At 39.4% G+C, this 20323-nt stretch overlaps 1 protein-coding gene across 1 annotated transcript in view; it reads left to right on the top strand.

The window, feature by feature from the left end:
* LOC106090348 (histone acetyltransferase KAT7) overlaps nucleotides 1-19725 on the top strand; it is a 47227-nt gene extending 27502 nt beyond the window's left edge. The window contains exons 4-6 of the mRNA XM_013256513.2: nucleotides 18341-18498; nucleotides 18571-18666; nucleotides 18789-19725. Of these exons, the coding sequence (XP_013111967.2) occupies nucleotides 18341-18498; nucleotides 18571-18666; nucleotides 18789-18905 (371 nt within the window). The 3' untranslated portion in view covers nucleotides 18906-19725. The remainder of the gene's footprint in view (nucleotides 1-18340; nucleotides 18499-18570; nucleotides 18667-18788) is intronic.
* Nucleotides 19726-20323: the final 598 nt, after the last annotated feature.

Raw genomic sequence — 20323 nt, 5'->3', positions numbered from 1 at the left:
AGATTTTACTGACTGTTGAAAGTTCCAGTAAATTTTAGTAAAATCGCTTCGGAATAAGATTAACATTTATTTATTTTTTACGATTTTGTACAAAAATTATCTTAGTGAGTCTCGACAGACACTTAAATCTAACCAAACCTAATCTAGCCTATATATTGATTTATAATCTGATTCTTATAAAACGCTTAATTCATAAACATGGTTTCTAATATCTCAAAAGTTCCTAGAACTTGAATTTACACCATACCAGAGTATGATCAGCCTCTTATTTCTTGAAAGTGAATATTAAATCACCCACTTACTCCCATACATATACACTTTGGTATTATTTCCCCTGTCTGGGTGGATACAAACAAAAATACTTGCACATACATTCACACTGCAATATACAGTAACTCATACATATGAATAGAAGTGGTAACTTTTAAGTTTTTCTTTTTTTTTTTTTGGGAAAATGGAAATCGCAATTTTTCGTCGCTGCATTGCAAAATGCGTCTGAATACGCAAACATAATTACTACCGACATACATGTGTAGCTATGAGTGCGTGCGCTATTATGGTAACAGACATACCTGATACTGATAGGTATGAATGTATGCGTGCATGTCTGTGTGCGCATTACTGGCAACAAAGGTCAGGATAGGTCATAACGAAAAGGCGTCGACCATGCACTTTAGTGTTGATACAACATCGACTAACATGAATATTCGAATCCAAGTAAATCCTATAAATGATACGGATAATTTTTAAATGTTTACACTCAGCAAAATGCTTATCGTAAATGTGAGTTTATTAAATAATACACGCTAGTTCAATGTACATACCCACGTTCAGTTAGAATTTCTTAAGGAAATAGAAAATTAACTTTTTATACAAATAAAACTAAGTTATCATGAGTTAAGGTGAAATAGCTTACAATACAGGAGGTGTGAAAACTTAAATAAATTTCTTTTGGATAAGCAAGAACTAAACCACCGTGGTGCAGAGGTTAGTATGTCCGCCATTACGCTGAAGATCTGGGTTGGAATCCTGGCGAGACCATTAGAAAAGAATTTTCAGCGGTGGTTGTCCCCTGCTAATGCTGGCAACATTTGTGAGGAACTATGCCATGTAAAGAGGTACTCTCTAAAGAGGTGTCGCACTTAGAGCTGGCAAAATATCGACGAAATATTATTTTTTGTCTGAATATCGATTGATATTTTTCCTATTCGATTTAATGCAAAATTGAACAGAAATAGGCGATACGACACTGTATGTACCTTTTAAGATACACTGCGCCTATAGAGGGCGCAATTTTCATCCGGTTAGGCTAAAATCAGCTTGCCTAGTGACGTTACCTTGTCAAAAGTAAACGATTTCAGTAGATGTAGTATAATACTTTCATTTAAAAGTTCTCAGTCCAACCAATAGCTAGATTCTACTTGACGGGGTCTGGGCCTTCACTTACAAGCATTAAATATCGGGTGGCTGCGTTTAAATTGGCCTATACGAGCTGTCATTACGAACGCCGTAAAGTGTCGGTGTATACGCCAGACATGGTCAAAAAATCCACAAAATGTTATTGAATGACCGTTGATTGAGAGTTTGAGGACTAGCTAAAGACACAGCCATTTCAAAAAGAGCTGTTCATCACATATTGACAGAAAATGTGAGGATGAGAAAGCATTGCGCAAGGAATTGCTTCGGTACGCACCTTATTCACCATATTTAGCACCCAGGGATTATTTTTATACCCTACACCATAGGATGGGGGTAAACTAATTTTGTCATTCCCTCGAAATATTGATCTGAGACCCTACAAACTATATATATTCTTGATCGTCTTGATATTTTAAGTCGATTTAGCACTGTCCGTCCATCTGTCGACAGCACGCTAACTTTCGGAGGAGTAAACATAGGCGCTTGAAACTTTGCATCCTTCCTGGGACAGTAAATAGGCTACTGGGATAGTAAATGGACCGTATTGGTCCATGTTTAGATATAGCTGCCATATAAACCGATATCGGATCTTTAATTTTTAAGCTTCTAGAGGGCAATTCTTATTTAATTTGGGTAAAAGTATGGTCCAAATCGGTTCATAAAATGATTTAGCTACCATATATACTGATCTCGGATCTTGAATTCTTGAACCTCTAAAGAGCGCAATTATTATCAGATTTGTATCAAATTTTATACTTTGACCTTTAACATACGTGCCAAACATGGGCTGAATCGGCCCATAACCGGATTAAGCTCCCATGTAAATCGATATTCCCGATTTTACTTCTTGAGCCTCTATAGGGAGCAATAGTTATCCGATTTGGCTGCAATTTTTCATAAGGAATTCTATTATGGTCTCAACATTCAAACCAAGTATGGTCCGAATCGGTCCTTTACCTGATATAACTCCAAAAGCATGGCAATTTGTATTCATTATCCTTTGTTTGCCTGGAAGAACTTGACAAATGCGATCCATGGTGGAGGGAATCTTAGATTCGGTATCGAAGTTATTGAAAATCGCTGAAAAAAGGGTATCAATGTAAAAGGGGGAGAATTTTGCCAAAACCATCAACGCACATTGTCAATATTTTCAACAATGACTGTTAATCATAATGCCACAATTGGTGCATGATAGCGAACTCCATCTGCAAGGTATGACTGTATTGCTGGTACTCCTTTTTTCACACTCGGCATAAATCATCACTTGAGGTATACGGCCAGACACACTTTATCTGTATGTCTTTGTGGTCCCTATCGCCTATGCCAAGGCAACATTTTCTCTGATCCCGTTGTAAAGTGTGATTTTTTAAGAGCTATAGGAAAGTTTTTCAAAAATAAACCACATAAATTTCAGAAAAATTCTTGAAATCTTTATTTGAAAGGATAGTACGGTCCATATATTTAATGTTTGAATATTATTTCATGCAAATGTTGACCAACCCACAATCCGCACTAAATTGTGACTTTTTCTGGATGCATTGGTAGCTCTGGCTGATCTTCACTCCGAAATCGACAATTTTGCTTATTTACGTACCCATTAAGCCAAAAATGCCCCTATTCATTAGTGGAATGTTTAGGGGCAAAATTAGCATTAAGCCAAAAATAAGCTCGTCGCTCAATAGAAGAAGCGCGGGATGAATTTTCTTAACAGAGCACGCATTTTGATAATGAAATACAATAATTTGCAAGCGTTGTTCGTTTGTAAGACGATTCATGGTTAAATTATAGACCAAACTGAAGATTTATAACAGTGAAACAAAACACGAAATCTGCGTGAGCTGTTTAAACGAGTGTTGCCAAAAAGATAATAACTAAAAAACCACCCTTTATTAACCTTACGTTGCACTTTTTCCCCATCGCAGTCTACCAAACTACTGAGCTGTAAGTAAATATTGGTCTAATCAAGCTCCTGTAGAGCAGAGGACTATATTCGGATTCAGGCCCCATTTCCACCCTACGGCCCGTCTATATAGTGCCCAACATCTGTGAGCCTTCTCAGTAAGCTCCTGAATGTGACACTTCCAATTCAGTGTCCTATCCAAATTCATCCCTAAGTATTTTACCTTATCAGATATCGAAATCGTTCTATTAGGGAAACGTGGTGTGTTAAATCGGCCCACCTTTGTCCTCCTCATGAACAAGCAGATATCGGTCTTTTAGGTTAAAATTGAGACTCCTAGGTCTAGCCCAGTCGTATGCCATCTGCAAGACCCTTTTGGCCCTTCTGTCGAGCTGGTTTGTATCCTTCCCCCAAATTAGTATCATTACATTGTAGCAGACGGTTCAAAATACTTCCTCAGTCTGCACCCTGTAGCGTGACCTGTGTCACTTTCTCCCTTATATTTATGGGACCCGCAATTTATCCACCTGTTCCTTAACATATGGTTTATCCAGTCTCTAAGGACCCGGTCGACCCGGTACTGATCTAAGGATCGGCTCAGTGTGTTGGTCCGCTCATTGATAAAAACCCGCTCGATGTTAATGCATACTGCCGTCTTGGCATCGAAGGTTTCTTCTCTTTTATGCACAACCTGCACATAGCTTGCCTTGCCGTTCTAGGGTATAAATATAACCCTTGCCTCCTGCCAGACTTTCGGAATATATGCAAGTCCTATGAACGTAGTGAAAAAAGAGGCCAGATGGAGCACCAGACAGTCCGCCTCCTACTGTAGTAACGAAGGAAATTTCCCATCAGGTCCGGGTGACTTAAATGGTTTGAAGCTCCTCAAGGCTTCCTTTACCATAAATTCTGTAATGATAAGCCTTCGATCAATCTCAATATTCCAAGATTTCGGTGTCTCCGTGATTCCCATCGTACCATGTAAAAGATGCGTTTTTATAAAAAGCTTCAATATATCCTCCGTTGTCTCTCACTCCCTCACCCCCATGTCGTCTACTATCGTTTCAGTTTGGACATGGGTTTTTGAGTGAAACTTTATTATTTCGACGGCATCGCTAACGCTATCGACCTGTGCGCTGAAAAGCTTCCAGGAGGCACGTTTTGCTCTACTGCTCTGCAAATCTTATTGTATTCCTTGAGCCGTGTGTAGTACACATCCCAGTAAACTTCCGTTTTTTTACGACGTGCTCTGCGAACCTCTTTTCCAACGTTGCGAATCTTCCCGATCATTCAGAGTTTTTCTTCGGCTGATGTCCTTTCTCGAAGAGGATAACTATCGTCGAAAGTGCCCACTATTGCAGTCATAATCCTGTTGACATTGTAGTCAATCCATTCTATGCTTGGACAATCTAAATTAACTCGCCCAAGTCTTCTTCTGAGTAGTCTTCCGAATTTTGTTCAGTTGTTTTTCAACTTATTACGATTCGGCGCTGGTCGTGCTATTCAAAACCTAATGTAGCGATTGCCAGAGAAGGAGTGCTCCATGGAGACCATCCAATCCTTAATCTCATCGATCTGATTTTCCGAACATATTTTCATATTGTCCCAAATCATATATACAAAGGTAGCGGCGTTACCAATAATAAGTTTTATTATGTCGTTAGTATTCAAGAATTTCACCAGGGCTTAGCCCAGCTAATTAATGTAGACACTACCCCACGAAATATGGCCAGAGTTCTCATCCCACCCTATTAGTACCTCATTTCCTGTCTGTTCCAGCCGTTGCTGTTCCGACGTGGGTGGCGGTGTTGGAGTGTCGAAAGGCAGATAATGTTATGCCAGGTATGCTCCGGCGTCTCCCTGTCTCATCACATCTTGCATCTTACGTTGACAACTCTGGGAAAAACAAATAATTTAAATTTTTAGGACAAATAACGCAGGTCCTCGGGTCGTCCATTGCTCCTAAATCCATGGCTCCTTTGCCCTAAGAAGTGTTATAACGCCGTCTGCATAGGAACGTCTTACATCTTGCTTTAGTACGCAATATCAATGTTTGCACCTAAGCAGCGGGCTCCTTCGGTGCTCAGCTCTACTTCATATAGGGCAGTTTCTGTTCGTATAAGATTTTTAGGTGATCCAGACGCTCAAGAACTATTCTTTTGGTAATATTGAGCTAACATTTTGAGAAATAATTTTTTGGTATTTGAATTTCGATTCTGAGCCACTGTACCACGTCCTGCAAGGTAAACAAGTGGGAAAACCCCGCGTATTTTTAGCGTTCGTCATTTGAATGATCTACGACGATGATTTCATTGAACTTGGTATGTCTTAAAGGATTTACTGGTGGGAGAAAACCGATTATTATGCTTGGCTAACATGAAGGACGACGGACGAATCCTATGTGAACAGCACTTGCAACATGGATCGATAAAGTTGTCTCGACGTTTCTTCCCATTCTTATGTTGCACACTCAGCACCAACCAAAACCACTCAGAGCTCATTGCATAGTCGGAATCGGAATGGCAGAAATGAAAAAATGCAGTCAGGAAAATGATGGTAGCGTTGACGCTCGTTATTCCATGGCTCTAGTGTGTGTGTGTGTATCGTCGTCGTCATCGCTCTTGTTGTTGTTGTTATTGGTGTTATGGCTTTGAACGTTTATATGGTAACGCACAAGAACTTTTACGTCGCGTCACTTTGCCTTTGGGGGGTACTGTGGTTGCGCCCGTGTCCGTCGTATCCGTGTGATTATGACCATGTGGGCGGCAAAGGTGAAGGCGGCTGCGACAATGTTTGAGGGGACATGGGGGACAATTGTGTCTACGAATTTCATTCAACCCCTTGGAGGGCTTGTAACAGTAATTTTGTATGAAAATGAAATGAGTTCCGAGGTGGCTCTGTAGAAATTTAGACGCCATCGAATTTTAAAGCAATAAACAAATAAAATCATAAGCTGCTACAGCTCCTGGGTAGTATCCTGCTGCACGACATATCACAACGACGTTGGTGCATTGCAGAGAGCGAGAAAGAGAGTCAGGAGCCAGATAGTGAAAAAAGAGAACATCACAGAGAGGGCGAAAGAGAGCAAGCAAGCAACCAACCTTTCCCTTCAAAACCAAAACACCTACCGCCTCCAACAAGTCAATTGAGCCCCCGTTCTTTGCGGTAATAAGGATTTTCACCCAGCCGCCCCCTCAGCTGAAGCTTTGGGCTGACTGTCGTCTAGCCACTTTGCTCGTCGTGAAGGTACACAATGTGAGGGGAAGGGCGTAAAGCGAATCGGTCTGGGCCGGTAGAGACGATTACGATGACGGCGGGCGTCAGCGAGTGCTTGCTCTCACAATCAGACGCGTACTGCCTGCCATTCTGCATTCAACACAAAATGAAGTCGATGGATGGTTGTTGTTACTCCTCGTGTGCTGCATACTGGGTTGAATGGACTAAAGTTAAACTTGGTTGATTGTTGTTTTTATTATTATTGTTGTCGTAGTCTTAGTCATAGAACACCCGGTCGTACCGAACGAAAGCATGCCGATGTGGCGATGGTGGTGGCTGTGGCGGCGGCGGCGACGGCAGCGGCAATGATGGCAAGTCAGTCAGAATGAGTAATCATCGCCATCATCATCGTCATGCCAGCAAGGCAGTATATAAGGAGATAGCAGTCAAAGAGTTTTGCGTTTTGTGCTTTGTTTGTCGCTCTACTGCCAGCCAGCCTGCCTGTTTGTTCACGGTGGTAGACTTGGCGATGGTGGTGGTGGTAACAGAAGAGGTCATTTGCAGTTTGTGTTTCACTTCTCATACTTGCCGATTGTCGATTCTCAACAATGAGCCAAGGATGGCGGCGGCGGCGTTACTGTCTAGACAAGTGAACATTTTTTGCCACTTCTATTCTAGCAACAATAACAGCACAACCAACCACATCACACCACCAACAACATTTGCTGATGACTACGACAACGGCAGCGGATAACAATGCACATTTTTTAACGTGGCTTGTTTTCTTCTTCTTCTTCTACATTTTCATCATCATCTTATTCGTCTTCATCTCCAATCTCCATGAAGTACGTGATTGTTTGATTTAATCAGAGTATAAAAAAATTTATTAAAGTCTAAAATTAATCTCTTGCTTAAGCACACATAGAGACAAAAATAGCACATGGCGCATCAATGGATGTGCAAAAGGGAAATGCACACGAATGCCGAGGAAATCCCTGCCATGTTTTTCTTTGCCCCTTAACGTCCGCAACGCTGGGGGGCCTATAAAAAAGTTTTGATAGGTTCGATACAAAATTTGCCATTAACAGCTTTTTTATGAATGAGCAATGATATCTTTGCAATCTTTTATTTCTAATTTACAACAACGGGCGAGTAGTTGCAAAATAAATGAGGCTCGTTGGTTAAGTTATTTCTTTGGTTGTTGTTTATTGATTTAAAAAAAAAACTGTTATCGATAAAACAAACCGAACCGATTTTTGCCGGCTAGAGGTTGCAGTTGTCGTCGCACAGTGGAATGAAATTCATAAAGGAGTGGAAATAAGTCGTGTCAGTTGTGAGAGATACACATGTTAAGAACTAAAAGATGCATTCATGATATTCGTGGCAAGGGGCTGTAGATGCGTAGATGTCGATGGTTCTAAGAGTTTTATGGGGTCTATTTTTAACGAAGTTCCGCAGGGAAGTTGTTTAGGGTCGTTACCGTTTTGAATATATTTACATACAAATTAATGATCTGAAATATCACCAGTAAACTCTTTATGTTCCCAGACATGACATAAGGGACAGACATTCAAAGAAATTCACCTTTGATATTTGAATTCGCTAAATTAAATAGACTAATATTAAATCCAGACAAAATAAAACTTAAGATTTTGACCTATTCCTTCAGTAAATAGTTAGTTCATTGTACATATTGATGGCAAATTGATTCGAGAGTCCACTCATGTACAATACCTCGGGGTGTTGTTACAAATTCTGTAAAATATCTCGGTGTGTTGTTACAAACTCCCAAAGACCCTTAATTTGAACCTCATATTGTCCATATTATTTTTTTTGGGCGTTTGGGTGGTCCCTCGTCATGCGTGGCAAATATAGTCGAGATCGGTTCATATTTAGATATAGCAGCCATATAGACCGTTCTGCCAATTTTGAGACTTAAACCCAGAAAAGAAGCATATTCTATCTGATTTCGTTAAAAATGGGAGTAGAGATTTGTACAAGGTCCGTTCAGATTCGTGATCCCGATCCCCGGATCCGGATTAAGGGTCTTAGGCGCACTTATCGCCTTTGCCCGTCATTAATGCGCGCTAATACCGAGCGAAGCCGATCCAAGCTTATTAACGCTTATTTTCATGCAAGAAGAAAATTTGTCTATACCACAGTTAGTGCGAGAATCAACGCAATTCTCTTTCTATGAAAAGTTATTTACGTTTTCATAGAGTATCTGGTTGCTGCTTTAGGTAATTATAAAAACGCCTATATTCATATGAAAACGAAAATATTTGTTTTCATAGTCGTATATATTATATCTCTGGTCTACTAGGCGTTCACTATGGTATCCACAACCTTGATTGTAATAACTTGGATGTAACCAGTTTTATCGCACTGACAATCTCGGCTCGTCTTTCAGCGCGCACTCTGCTCGCTCGCGCCCTTATACACCAGCTAGTGTTTGTTGTGACTAAAAAACGGTGGGCCTGATGGTGAAGAATGGATTATTAAGAATGGTCCCGTGGTAAAAATATGTTACTTAATTTTTAATATCTGAAGGGAGCGGGCGGATCCTCCATCTTACTCCAATTTTCAAAAAAAAAAACATCTCAGATATGGTCGAGGCGATTTAACGGAAATCTTGTTTACACATTGGAGTGGGATATCTGGAGGGATCGCCCCTCCACCAAAACCGCCAAAAGGATATGGACAAATTTGAATTTGTCCTTTAGTAAGTATTGTATTTATCGTAGAACAAATTGTGAATTATTTTGAATTGTATGAAGTATAAGAAGTTACACGAGATCCATTAGTAATAAGTTGTAATAGAATATAAGATTATTGTAATATACCAGTTGTTAAATTTTAGTACTTGTAGTCACACTCGCTGTCTTAGAATTCTATTACCTAACTTTCTCTACAACCACAGGCAAGGTGAGCACTTTTCTCCTAATCTCCTCATATCCCAAATAAAACTCTAACTCTTGTACAGACTAAACGAAACATATACTGGCTCAATATTTTATTTCTTTTTTGGTTACCTCAATTCCTATTTGTATGAGGAATAATAAGTGAAAAAAAGAAACAAACCAATTCAGTCCACTTACTCCACAGAGAGAATTCCGACAGTAACGTCACCGCTTTTAGCTTCACACACCGCTCAAGCCACTCAACCCCGCCACTTCTACTTTAGGAGTTCCCTAAATTTGTGCAGGTTATATAGCCCAATCATGACAATATTGAACTCAAATTAAAGGAATTTGAAAGTAAAAAAACGAATCTGGTATCCATTTATGGTGTTCAGTAATTGGTGGGCCGTTCCATCCCACAAACAGGACACATTTACCAACGATAGCAATATGGGGTTTAAATAAAACGTATTTGGGAGTAGATCTCGGGAGCAAATGCCTGGAGCCAACCACCCCCAAAACATCCCAAACAAGTCATATTTTACCGACCATGCCTGGGTGGAATTGCACCCTCTAGAGACTCAAGAAGTCAATATCCTAGATCGGTTAATATGGCAGCTATTTCAGATTATTTACCGATTTGCGCCATACCTAGCACAGTTATTGGAAGTCATAACAAAAAACTGCTAACTCCGTCAAATCGGACGAGAATTGCGCCCTCTAGAGGGCATGGCAGCTATATCAAAACATGGACCGATTTGAACCATTTACAATCCCATCCGACCTACACTAATATAAAGTATTTGTGCCAAAATTTCCAGCGGCTAGCTTTACTCCTTCGAAAGTTAGCGTGCTTTCGACAGACAGACGGACGGACGTACGGACATGGCTAGATCGACTTAAAATGACAAGACGATCAAGAATATATATACTTTATGGGGTCTCAGACGCATATTTCGAGGTGTTACAAACAGAATGACGAAATTAGTATACCCCCATCCTATGGTGGAGGGTATAAAAATATACATATGAAAAAGTGGAAAATGTGTAATAAAATTTACATGGTAAATTTCGCGAGTGAGATACCCCTTTATTCTCTCTGTTCAAATAATAGATCTGTTCGCGAACTTTTCCAGTAAAAATTTGCAGCAGAATAAGAGAGAGCCATTTTACTCTCCTTAAACAAATTGCAAGCAAAAGTACGCGAACGATTTCCAGTGAAAATTTGCAGAAAAACAGATGATTTTTGTTATGGTTTGTTTTTTAGTTGCTTGCTCGAAAAACAATTTTTTTAAATAAGAAATGCTTGCGTATTTTCCTTAAATAAACGTCAATTAATTGACTCGAGAGTGAAAAGGCTAGAAGGGGAGCCATTTGTATATACGTGATTTCCGTGCACAGGACAGCCATCAAAAATTACCGTGCAATCCTATGGCAGCCGGCAGTACATACCACATTGGCCCGATGGAGTTTTTCAGTGTACAACACACAGTTACAACAACAACCGTGGCGCCAAGTCGAGCAAAGCGCTGGTTCCAGACAGAATCTCTACATTGTTATTTACCGATTTGCGCCATACCTAGCACAGTTATTGGAAGTCATAACAAAAAACTGCTAACTCCGTCAAATCGGACGAGAATTGCGCCCTCTAGAGGGCATGTCAGCTATATCAAAACATGGACCAATTTGAACCATTTACAATCCCAACCGACCTACACTAATATAAAGTATTTGTGCCAAATTTCAAGCGGCTAGCTTTACTCCTTCGAAAGTTAGCGTGCTTTCGACAGACAGACGCACGGACGTACGGACATGGCTAGATCGACTTAAAATGACAAGACGATCAAGAATATATATACTTTATGGGGTCTCAGACGCATATTTCGAGGTGTTGCAAACAAAATGACGAAATTAGTATACCCCCATCCTATGGTGGAGAGTATAAAAATATCCATATGAAAAAGTGGAAAATGTGGAATAAAATTTACATGGTAAATTTCGCGAGCGAGATACCCCTTTCTTCTCTCTGTTCAAATAATAGATCTGTTCGCGAACTTTTCCAGTAAAAATTTGCAGCAGAGTAAGAGAGAGCCATTTTACTCTCCTTAAACAAATTGCAAGCAAAAGTACGCGAACGATTTCCAGTGAAAATTTGCAGAAAAACAGATGATTTTTGTTATGGTTTGTTTTTTAGTTGCTTGCTCGAAAAACATTTTTTTTTAAATAAGAAATGCTTGCGTATTTTCCTTAAATAAACGTCAATTAATTGACCCGAGAGTGAAAAGGCTAGAAGGGGAGCCATTTGTATATACGTGATTTCCGTGCAACAGGACAGCCATCAAAAATTACCGCGCAATCCTATGGCAGCCGGCAGTACATACCACATTGGCCCGATGGAGTTTTTCAGTGTACAACACACAGTTACAACAACAACCGTGGCGCCAAGTCGAGCAAAGCGCTGGTTCCAGACAGAATCTCTACACTGTTGCTGTGAAATCTGGATCTCAATTTTGCGTGGAGTCGATTACCTTGCAACTGTCCTCAGCCTATCTCAAAATTATTATAGTACACGATGTTTGGAAGATGGGCAGTCTGATTCCGCTACTGAAACCTGAAAAGGACACGAGCAAGGGGGAGTCGTACAGACCGATCTCCTTTCTTTCATCAGTAGCCAAGACGCTCCTCTCGCTCGTTGGGCAATTTCCATTTGCCGAGCATCAGCATGCATTTCGAAGGCTGCATAGGACTACAACTGCTTTACATGCCATCATCGTATACATAAGTACACTTGTTGTGCTGACAAAGATACCGTTCACAATTGGCAAACTAATTTGCACTAATTTTTTCTAATCCCACTGTGTGTCACTTGTTTAACTGCCCAGCTAGACCCACTCAATCCCATGGCAGCATCTTCCCTCCCTAACAAATTCAAAGGAACGGTGTTGGTTTCAACCTAGCTCTCCGATGAGGATGATTCCATCAAAACACTTAAAAAATTCATAATTGCTCTTTTCTTAGTGTGTTTTACAATTTTTCAAGATTTTCCAAATAATTCCGCAAATTTTGCACTTATCTTCTAATGTAGAACAACCGACTTGAAGTAAAATTACAACTTCATTTGTCGAGTTTTCCGTAACTGAACACTATCTGCTGCCATGATTCTTCATGAAAAGGAAATAAAAATGAAACAAATTTAATAATTACCAATAAACAATATTTATATTTTCTACTTATCTCTGCCTTGTTGATTCATTTTGCCGTTAGCTTTTGTATTTTCATGTAACGGCTGCTTTTCATACAACAGCTGACCTTTACAAAACATCTGTTCAAAGTTGCCAAATTCTGCTGGCAAAAAAAGTCTCAGTAGAAATTTGCAGTTTCTCTATTTTCTAACTGTCAAAACTTGCTCTCTCTCGCGCTCTCTTCTGCTGGCAAATAAAGTACGCGAACGACTTCCAGTAAAATTTTGTGCAAATTTGCCGAACACAGCTAATTTTGTTCTTTTTCGTCTCAGAAATGTAATATGCTGCAGTGGTATTAGAAATTAACAGAAAATAGTTATCATCGCTATTACTCAGAATGAAATTTTGGTAAGAATTAGAAATTGAAAAAAAAAACAAAAATTATTCAGTTATGGTACTGGCCTTTATTTAACTTTGTTTGCAGGAACTTTTAAAGTTGAAATGCGAACTGCAATTTATGCAGCAATGGAATATTTAATGTATGCTCCCAATTTTAGACGGAACAGATACAGAACACTTTAATTTCTTTTCCAACAGTCTAAAAAATGTGGATAACGGGACGGAACTTCTGTGAAAATATGATGCTTACTCCTATGCGACTTATTTATAATTTGGAATTTTTCCAAAGCCATTGAAAAGTAAAAGTGTGAACATTTTTATTTAAATAGTTAATGTATATGAAATATATGTTAGCAAATTGTAAAAATTGTAAAATAAAACAAAGGATTAAAATGAGAATAATTAGTACATATAAAATGAAATGAATTTGTATGCGTATTAATTAAAACTGAACGAACCAGAAGCAGCAGCACCGTAAAAATTACGAACATTTTATTCCATCAATGAAGAAGACTTAGGCAAGATAATTTAGCTTATCCAAGCATAGAAAACATTAACGAAAATGTCAACAGGATTACGACTGTATTGGTGGGGTACTTCGAAGATAGTTGTCCTCTTCGGGAAAGGAAAGGAGATTCGCAATATTGGGAAAGAGATCCGCAGACTTTTATAGAGCACGTCGTAAAAAAACGGAAGTTTATTGGGATGTGTATTACACACGGCTTAAGGAATACAATAAGATTACCAGAGCGGCAAAACGTGTCTCCTGGAAGCTTTTCTGCGAACAGGTCGATAGCGTTAATAACGCCGCCAAGATAAAAAAGTTTCTTTCAAAAATCCATGTCCAAACTGAAACTTTAGTAGACGACATGGGAATGAGAGCAGAGATAATGGAGGACATGTTGAGGCTTTTGATGAAAACCCATTTTCCACAGGATACGACGGGACTCACGGAGACACCGGAATCTTGGAATAATGACGTTGATCGAAGGTTTATAATTTCGGAATTTATGGTGAAGGAATCCTTGTGAGCTTCAAGCCATTTAAATCACCCGGACCTGACGGAATATTTCCGGCGTTACCACAGAAAGAGGCAGACAGCGTGTCAGGACTTGCATATACTCCAAAAACCTGACAGGAGGCAAGGATGATGTTTATACCTAAGCCCCAAGACAAGTTATGCGACACCAAAGACCTACAGACCCATAAGCCTTACGTCCTTTCTAATCAAAACCATGGAACGTATTGTGGACACCATGATAGAGAATAGGACATCCAGTGAACTGCTCAAATACAAACAGCATGCCTATGTCAAGGGAAGGTCGGTGGAGACTGCCCTGCACGAGTTTGTCCATAAAATAGAAGAATCCTTCGATGCCAAAACGTACACCCTGGCGGTATGCATTGACATCGAGGGAGCTTTTAACAATGTGCGGACCTACACACTGATCCAATCCTTAGACCAGTACCGGGTGGACCCGGTCCTTAGAGTCTGAATAAACCATATGCTAAGGAACAGGTGGATAAATTGTGTGTCCCATGGCATAAATATAAGGGAGAAAGTGGCACAAGGCACGCCACAGGGGGGCATTGTATCGCCACTCTTGTCACCCATAGAAGTGACACCATAAATGATCTATTACGGATGCTGACTGAGGACGGATTTGATCCCATCTGCTACGAAGGACCGTAAGGGTCTTGCTTTTGGCATATGATTGGGCTAGACCCAGAGGTCTCAATGTTAACCCAGAGAAGACTGAAATATGCCTGTTCACGAGGAAGACGAAGGTGAGTCAATTTGACGCACCACGTTTCCTCAACAAAACGATTTCGATATCTGACAAGGAGTGATCTTTGAAAAAAAACTGAATTGCAAATGTCACATTCAGGAGCGTACTGAGAAGGCTCACAGATGTTGGGCACTATGTAGACGGGCCGTAGGCTCGAAATGGGGCCTGAATCCGAGGATAGTCCACTAGCTCTACAGGAGCGTGATTAGACCAATACTTACTTACGCCTCAGTAGTTTGGTGGACTGCTATGGAGAAAAAATGCAACATAAGGACCATACAACAGGTTCAGAGAACATGTTATCTTGGCATAGTCGAAGCGATGAGGACCACACCCACTAGGTCACTGGAGACTTTTCTAGATATCCGACCCATTGACATACAGATTAAGTGTGAGGCAGCCACAACGGCTATGAGACTTAAGGCGATGGGAGAATGGATTGAGGATTGGAGCAGCTCATACCATCGCGGTATTATCGAGGAGACGATAGGAAACCTGGAAGAAAGTAGAGAGTTTTCCGATCGGATACCTGAGATGAACCTTGAAGTCAAGTGCTACGCACTGCTGCCATCGGCACAGTCTTGGATTGACGGAACCCTAGTATTGCCATCTGGAAGATCATGTTACACGGATGGATCAAAACTAGAGGACAGTGTGGGCCTGGGGGCTTACATTGAAAACCCAGGGACTGACATCTGTTTCTGACTGCCTGACCATAATACGATCATGCAGGCGGAGATCCGGGCGATCGCGGAATGCGTCAAGTGGTGTGGTGCTAACGCGAGGATGTCGAGTGTGAACATCTTTACCGACAGTAAAATTGCCATAAGGGCAATAACAACCACGACTGGAGGGTCACGAACAGTCTTGCAGTGTAAGAATGATATTAACGCCTTCTCTGTGGATGGCAAAATCCGCATCATTTGGGTGCCGGGCCATAGCGGAGTAAGGGGAAATGAAAGGGCAAACGATTTGGCGGTGAAGGCCAGAGGACTGCCGTCAATAAACTTGGTTAACCCGAAGCCTTTCGGGTCAACGCAGTCCGAGTTAAGGGAGTGGGCGACGAATGCGCATGCAACATTGTGGAACAGCGAAACGGTCGGTAGGACGGCGAAAATCCTATGGGGGGATCCAGATCGTGAGAAGTCGAGGCTATTACTGAAAGGAAGCAAGAAGGAGGTCAGCATAGCTATTGTTATCATAACAGGACACATTGGACTACGAGCTCACTTATGTAAAATCGGTGCGGCAAGTGATAGCATGTATAGGGCAGGCGGGGAAGATGATGAGACGTTGGAGCATTTCCCGGCTTTCGCGTCCAACAGATACCGGTACTTAGGTGGAGACACAATATCAGACATGCACCAAATTAGGGGAGGTGCTACTTACAATTAAGGATTTTGTAAGTAGCACGAAATTCCTAACTTCAAATTTTATAATTTTTAGAGCGCACAACAAGCCGATTACTGGCTTAGGTGTATGTCCACAGTGGCATGGGGCGGATTAATATCTGCACCCTCTTTTCAACCTAACTTAACCTAACTGTACCGCAATTTTGAGATCTTTAGCTCAATCCGTAAATAAAGTAAAATTTTCTGCGTTTTAGTAACTAAATGTACAAATTTCAAAAAATCTTTTAGTCATCCGTTACATACTGCCAAGATGTACTTGTATCCCTAATTTCACAGATGTAGCTCAATCCGCAAAGAAGGTGCCATATTGTGTGTTTAGTTCCAAAATGTCCGAATATTAACAAAACCTTCTAGTCGTCCGGTACATACTGCGAAGATGTGCCTATATACCAATCAGATCTGTAGCTTAATCTATAAAGTACGAAATAGTACCAATTACAGCATTTAATTACTTTTTATATCACTCCTGGTGCGATTTCAACACTTCATATTTGGTACAACTTATCGCATATTTGTCAAGCATTGGTCATTTTTAGCAAATATTTTAATTTTACCCCTCTCCGTTCACTGTAAATGTAAATAGGCTATTTCGAACTTTTTGGTACCAAAATGTATGATTTGTTTAAAAATTACTTAGTCAGGCAACAAATATTTCTTAGTAGAATGTACATATTAAATTTTAGAGCTCTAGTTCAATCTTTAAAGAAAATATGATATGGTACCAAATACGGTGCTAAACGTACGTTTTTCCGTTTCCATTACTGTTTTTCATATTTTTTCTATCTACTCCCTTTATTTCGCAACAACAATCATTTAAGACATATTTCGAAATTCTATCTCTACCCGTTCGCTCTAAGCAAAGTTCACCAATTTCGTACCTTTTTTGGTATTTTTTTGTTCCTATATAACCAAAAGTCCAACAAATCTTTTGGCATCCCAATTTAGGTTCCCATTGTGTACCTAAATTCTAAAATTCTAAACTCTAGACTAACAAACAAGGTACCAAAAAGTACCAATTGCGATACTAAACGTACCACTTTTCCCACTTCCGGTACTGTATTGGATAATTGTTGTCACCAAATCTTATTTTTTTGAGACGCTCTTTAATCATAATTCTAGCCCTATCCATTCGCATCGTGTAAAAAGTCACCATTTCGTACTTTTTAGTACCTAAACGTACGATCTTACGACCCAAGACCCACATTTGTGCCAAATTTCATGACTCTAGCTTTAGCCGTTTGGGCGTTGATCGATCAATCGTGCGTCTCTTTTATATAGAGATAAAATTGCATCAAAATCGGACAACGTAATGAGTTGAAATGTAGTCTTTAAAAATATTTATTGAAATTTGTTTGGGACAAATTAAATTTTTTTTGTCTTGAGAGAGTTTTTCGCTGAAAGTTAGTCCTTCAAAAATGTAGTCTTTAGAAAAAATTTAATAAAATTTTTGTTTGTATTTAAAAAATAATTTCGAAGAGTGTCCGGTCCGTGCTGAAGTTTTGTCATTAGAGAATATTACGCTGAAATTTTGTCTCTAGAAAAATATCATTGACATTTTTTAGAAAAAAATTACATTAAAATTTTGTTTTTACCAAGAATTTCATTACAATTTTGTCCATAAGAAAAATGATTTTAAGGCGTCCCTGACCTCAGCAAAATGTTGTCTTTGTAGAATATTATAAATATTAAAATTTGTCATTATAAAAAAATGTTATATGAAATTTTTTGTTTAGAATAAACTTAATACAAATTTTTTCTTTAGACAAAATCATTTTGGCGGGGACTCGGGACCGAGGGCCCCCCACCTGGCTATGTCCCTGGTAAATTCGTAATATATTAATAAAATAAAACAAAGGATTAATATGAAAATAAACGAACTAGAAGCAGAGATGTATTAACACAGTAAAAATTGTGAACATTTTATTCCATCAACTGTCTTGAGTTCAATAAAGAATTATTTGTTCCCATTTAGTTAATGTTGAACCATAACGAAGTTCATTCGATGTAATTATATTTTTGATCTGCAGGGTGCAGTCGTAGTTATTTATTCATGATTATTATTTTACATAGTTGAGGAAGTATTTGTACCTTAATTGCTTTCTTTCTCTTTCAATTCTTGCAGGCTATCTCCTCACCAGAGTTGAAGGTAAAGTAGGCTCCCCGGAAAAACCACTTTCGGATTTAGGTCTTATATCATATCGTTCATATTGGAAAGACGTTTTGTTGGAGTACTTGTGTAATCGTAGCGGAAATACACTCAGCATTAAGGATGTTTCACAGGTAACATATTCAAAATGCCTATGGTGTGAAGCGTTTCCCTCAATTTAATCTTCTCCCTTTGGTTGGTTGCAGGAAATGGCCATTTATTCATATGATATTGTCAGTACATTACAAGCCCTCGGTATGATGAAGTATTGGAAAGGCAAGCATATAGTGCTGAGGAAACAGGTAAGCAAAATTCTGTTTTCTATAAACACCTTATTTATTACAAAAAAAAAATCTTGAAAAATGTCTATAAAGTTCAACTCTTCATTAACATTTATAATAATTTTTGATTTCTTGGCTTGCAGGATGTTCTGGACGACTATGAAGACCGTAACAAAAGGCGTGGCACTTTCCCCAAAATCGACGAAGGCTGTCTACGCTGGATTCCTTTTGTGCCCGCCCAGAACAATAGCTCTCCCTGAAAAAGGATTATACCCAATTATGATTAAGTCATTGTGTTTACATTTATAAGTTCATAGAAACATATGTATGTTTGCTGTAGCTCTATAGTTTAAATTTTATACACCTATTTTATTTTTTATTTATTTATTTTGTACAATGTATGTATGTATGTTTTTGTATGCATGTCTCTATGTAATTGTGAATGATGAACAAAAGAAATGTTTAACTTTAAGGTCACACCACAACCGCCAACCAGTGTTTCACTCTTCTTTGTTCTTTCTCTTCACATGGTCTTACATGCATATTTTTCAATTGAAGCTTTTTTCCCCAAGTCAGACACGGACAGTAAAGTCAACACGACAGCTATCTCGTCCCAAACGGAGGTCCCATGAATTTGGCAGTGATTAGTCACACATGCGCTTATTCAGGTGCATATTTTAGCGAGTGTGAGTACAAGTGTCTGTGTGACTCTGATACATGCATGTAGTAAGCAATAAACACCTTAGCATGCATCATCGCCTAACCGGCTGCACGATATGAAACATTGGCTTATCGTTGGTGGTTGGTTCCCTTTATGGGGTGGCTTTAAGATTTTTCTTTGTGGAAAAAGTCCACTGCCCAAAACTATTGATATCGCCGAATTGCACTCGTAGAACTTAATATACAACTACACACCAACAAACCCACACACACACACATAGTGTTAACGCAGACATAACTTTAGCTGAAATCCAAAAGAATCTAACGACACTTTGTAAGTTTTTGTAATAAAAGACAATTAAAAACTTTGTAAATTTGATTGTGTCAATAAAGAAAGAATTCTAGAATTGTTGTACTGTTTGTTAGCTGCCTTTTTTTGGGAGCTTGATTCGGGATGACAAAGGCTTTAACTTTTTGTAATTATCCGGTAAATAGCTGAACAAGAGAGAGGGAGAGAGAGAGTTTCAAGATATCTATCTCCACTTTGTCTTTCCACCGAGGGCTTGGTCTTCTCCTTGTGAGTTTACTTCCAATGACTTCATAGATGGGGCTTATTCATTCTGTCAAAATGACGTATCCAACATAATCGTTGTCCTTTTATACGTTTAACAAACTATATCAACGTCATCATATAGCTTGTGGTTCATAGGATGTCAATATTCTTCATCAAACCCATGGCAGCCGGTTTTACGTAACGAAACGGCAAGGGCTGCGACCCAGTGTACGTGGTCCTAAAGGGTGATTTTTTTGAGGTTAGGATTTTCATGCATTAGTATTTGACAGATCACGTGGGATTTCAGACATGGTGTCAAAGAGAAAGATGCTCAGTATGCTTTGACATTTCATCATGAATAGACTTACTAACGAGCAACGCTTGCAAATCATTGAATTTTATTACCAAAATCAGTGTTCGGTTCGAAATGTGTTCATTCACCGTAACGTTGCGTCCAACAGCATC

Source organism: Stomoxys calcitrans, chromosome 3 (genome assembly GCF_963082655.1).
Source record: "Stomoxys calcitrans chromosome 3, idStoCalc2.1, whole genome shotgun sequence".
NCBI lineage: Eukaryota > Metazoa > Arthropoda > Insecta > Diptera > Muscidae > Stomoxys > Stomoxys calcitrans.
This window is presented reverse-complemented; position numbering and strand designations above follow the sequence as displayed.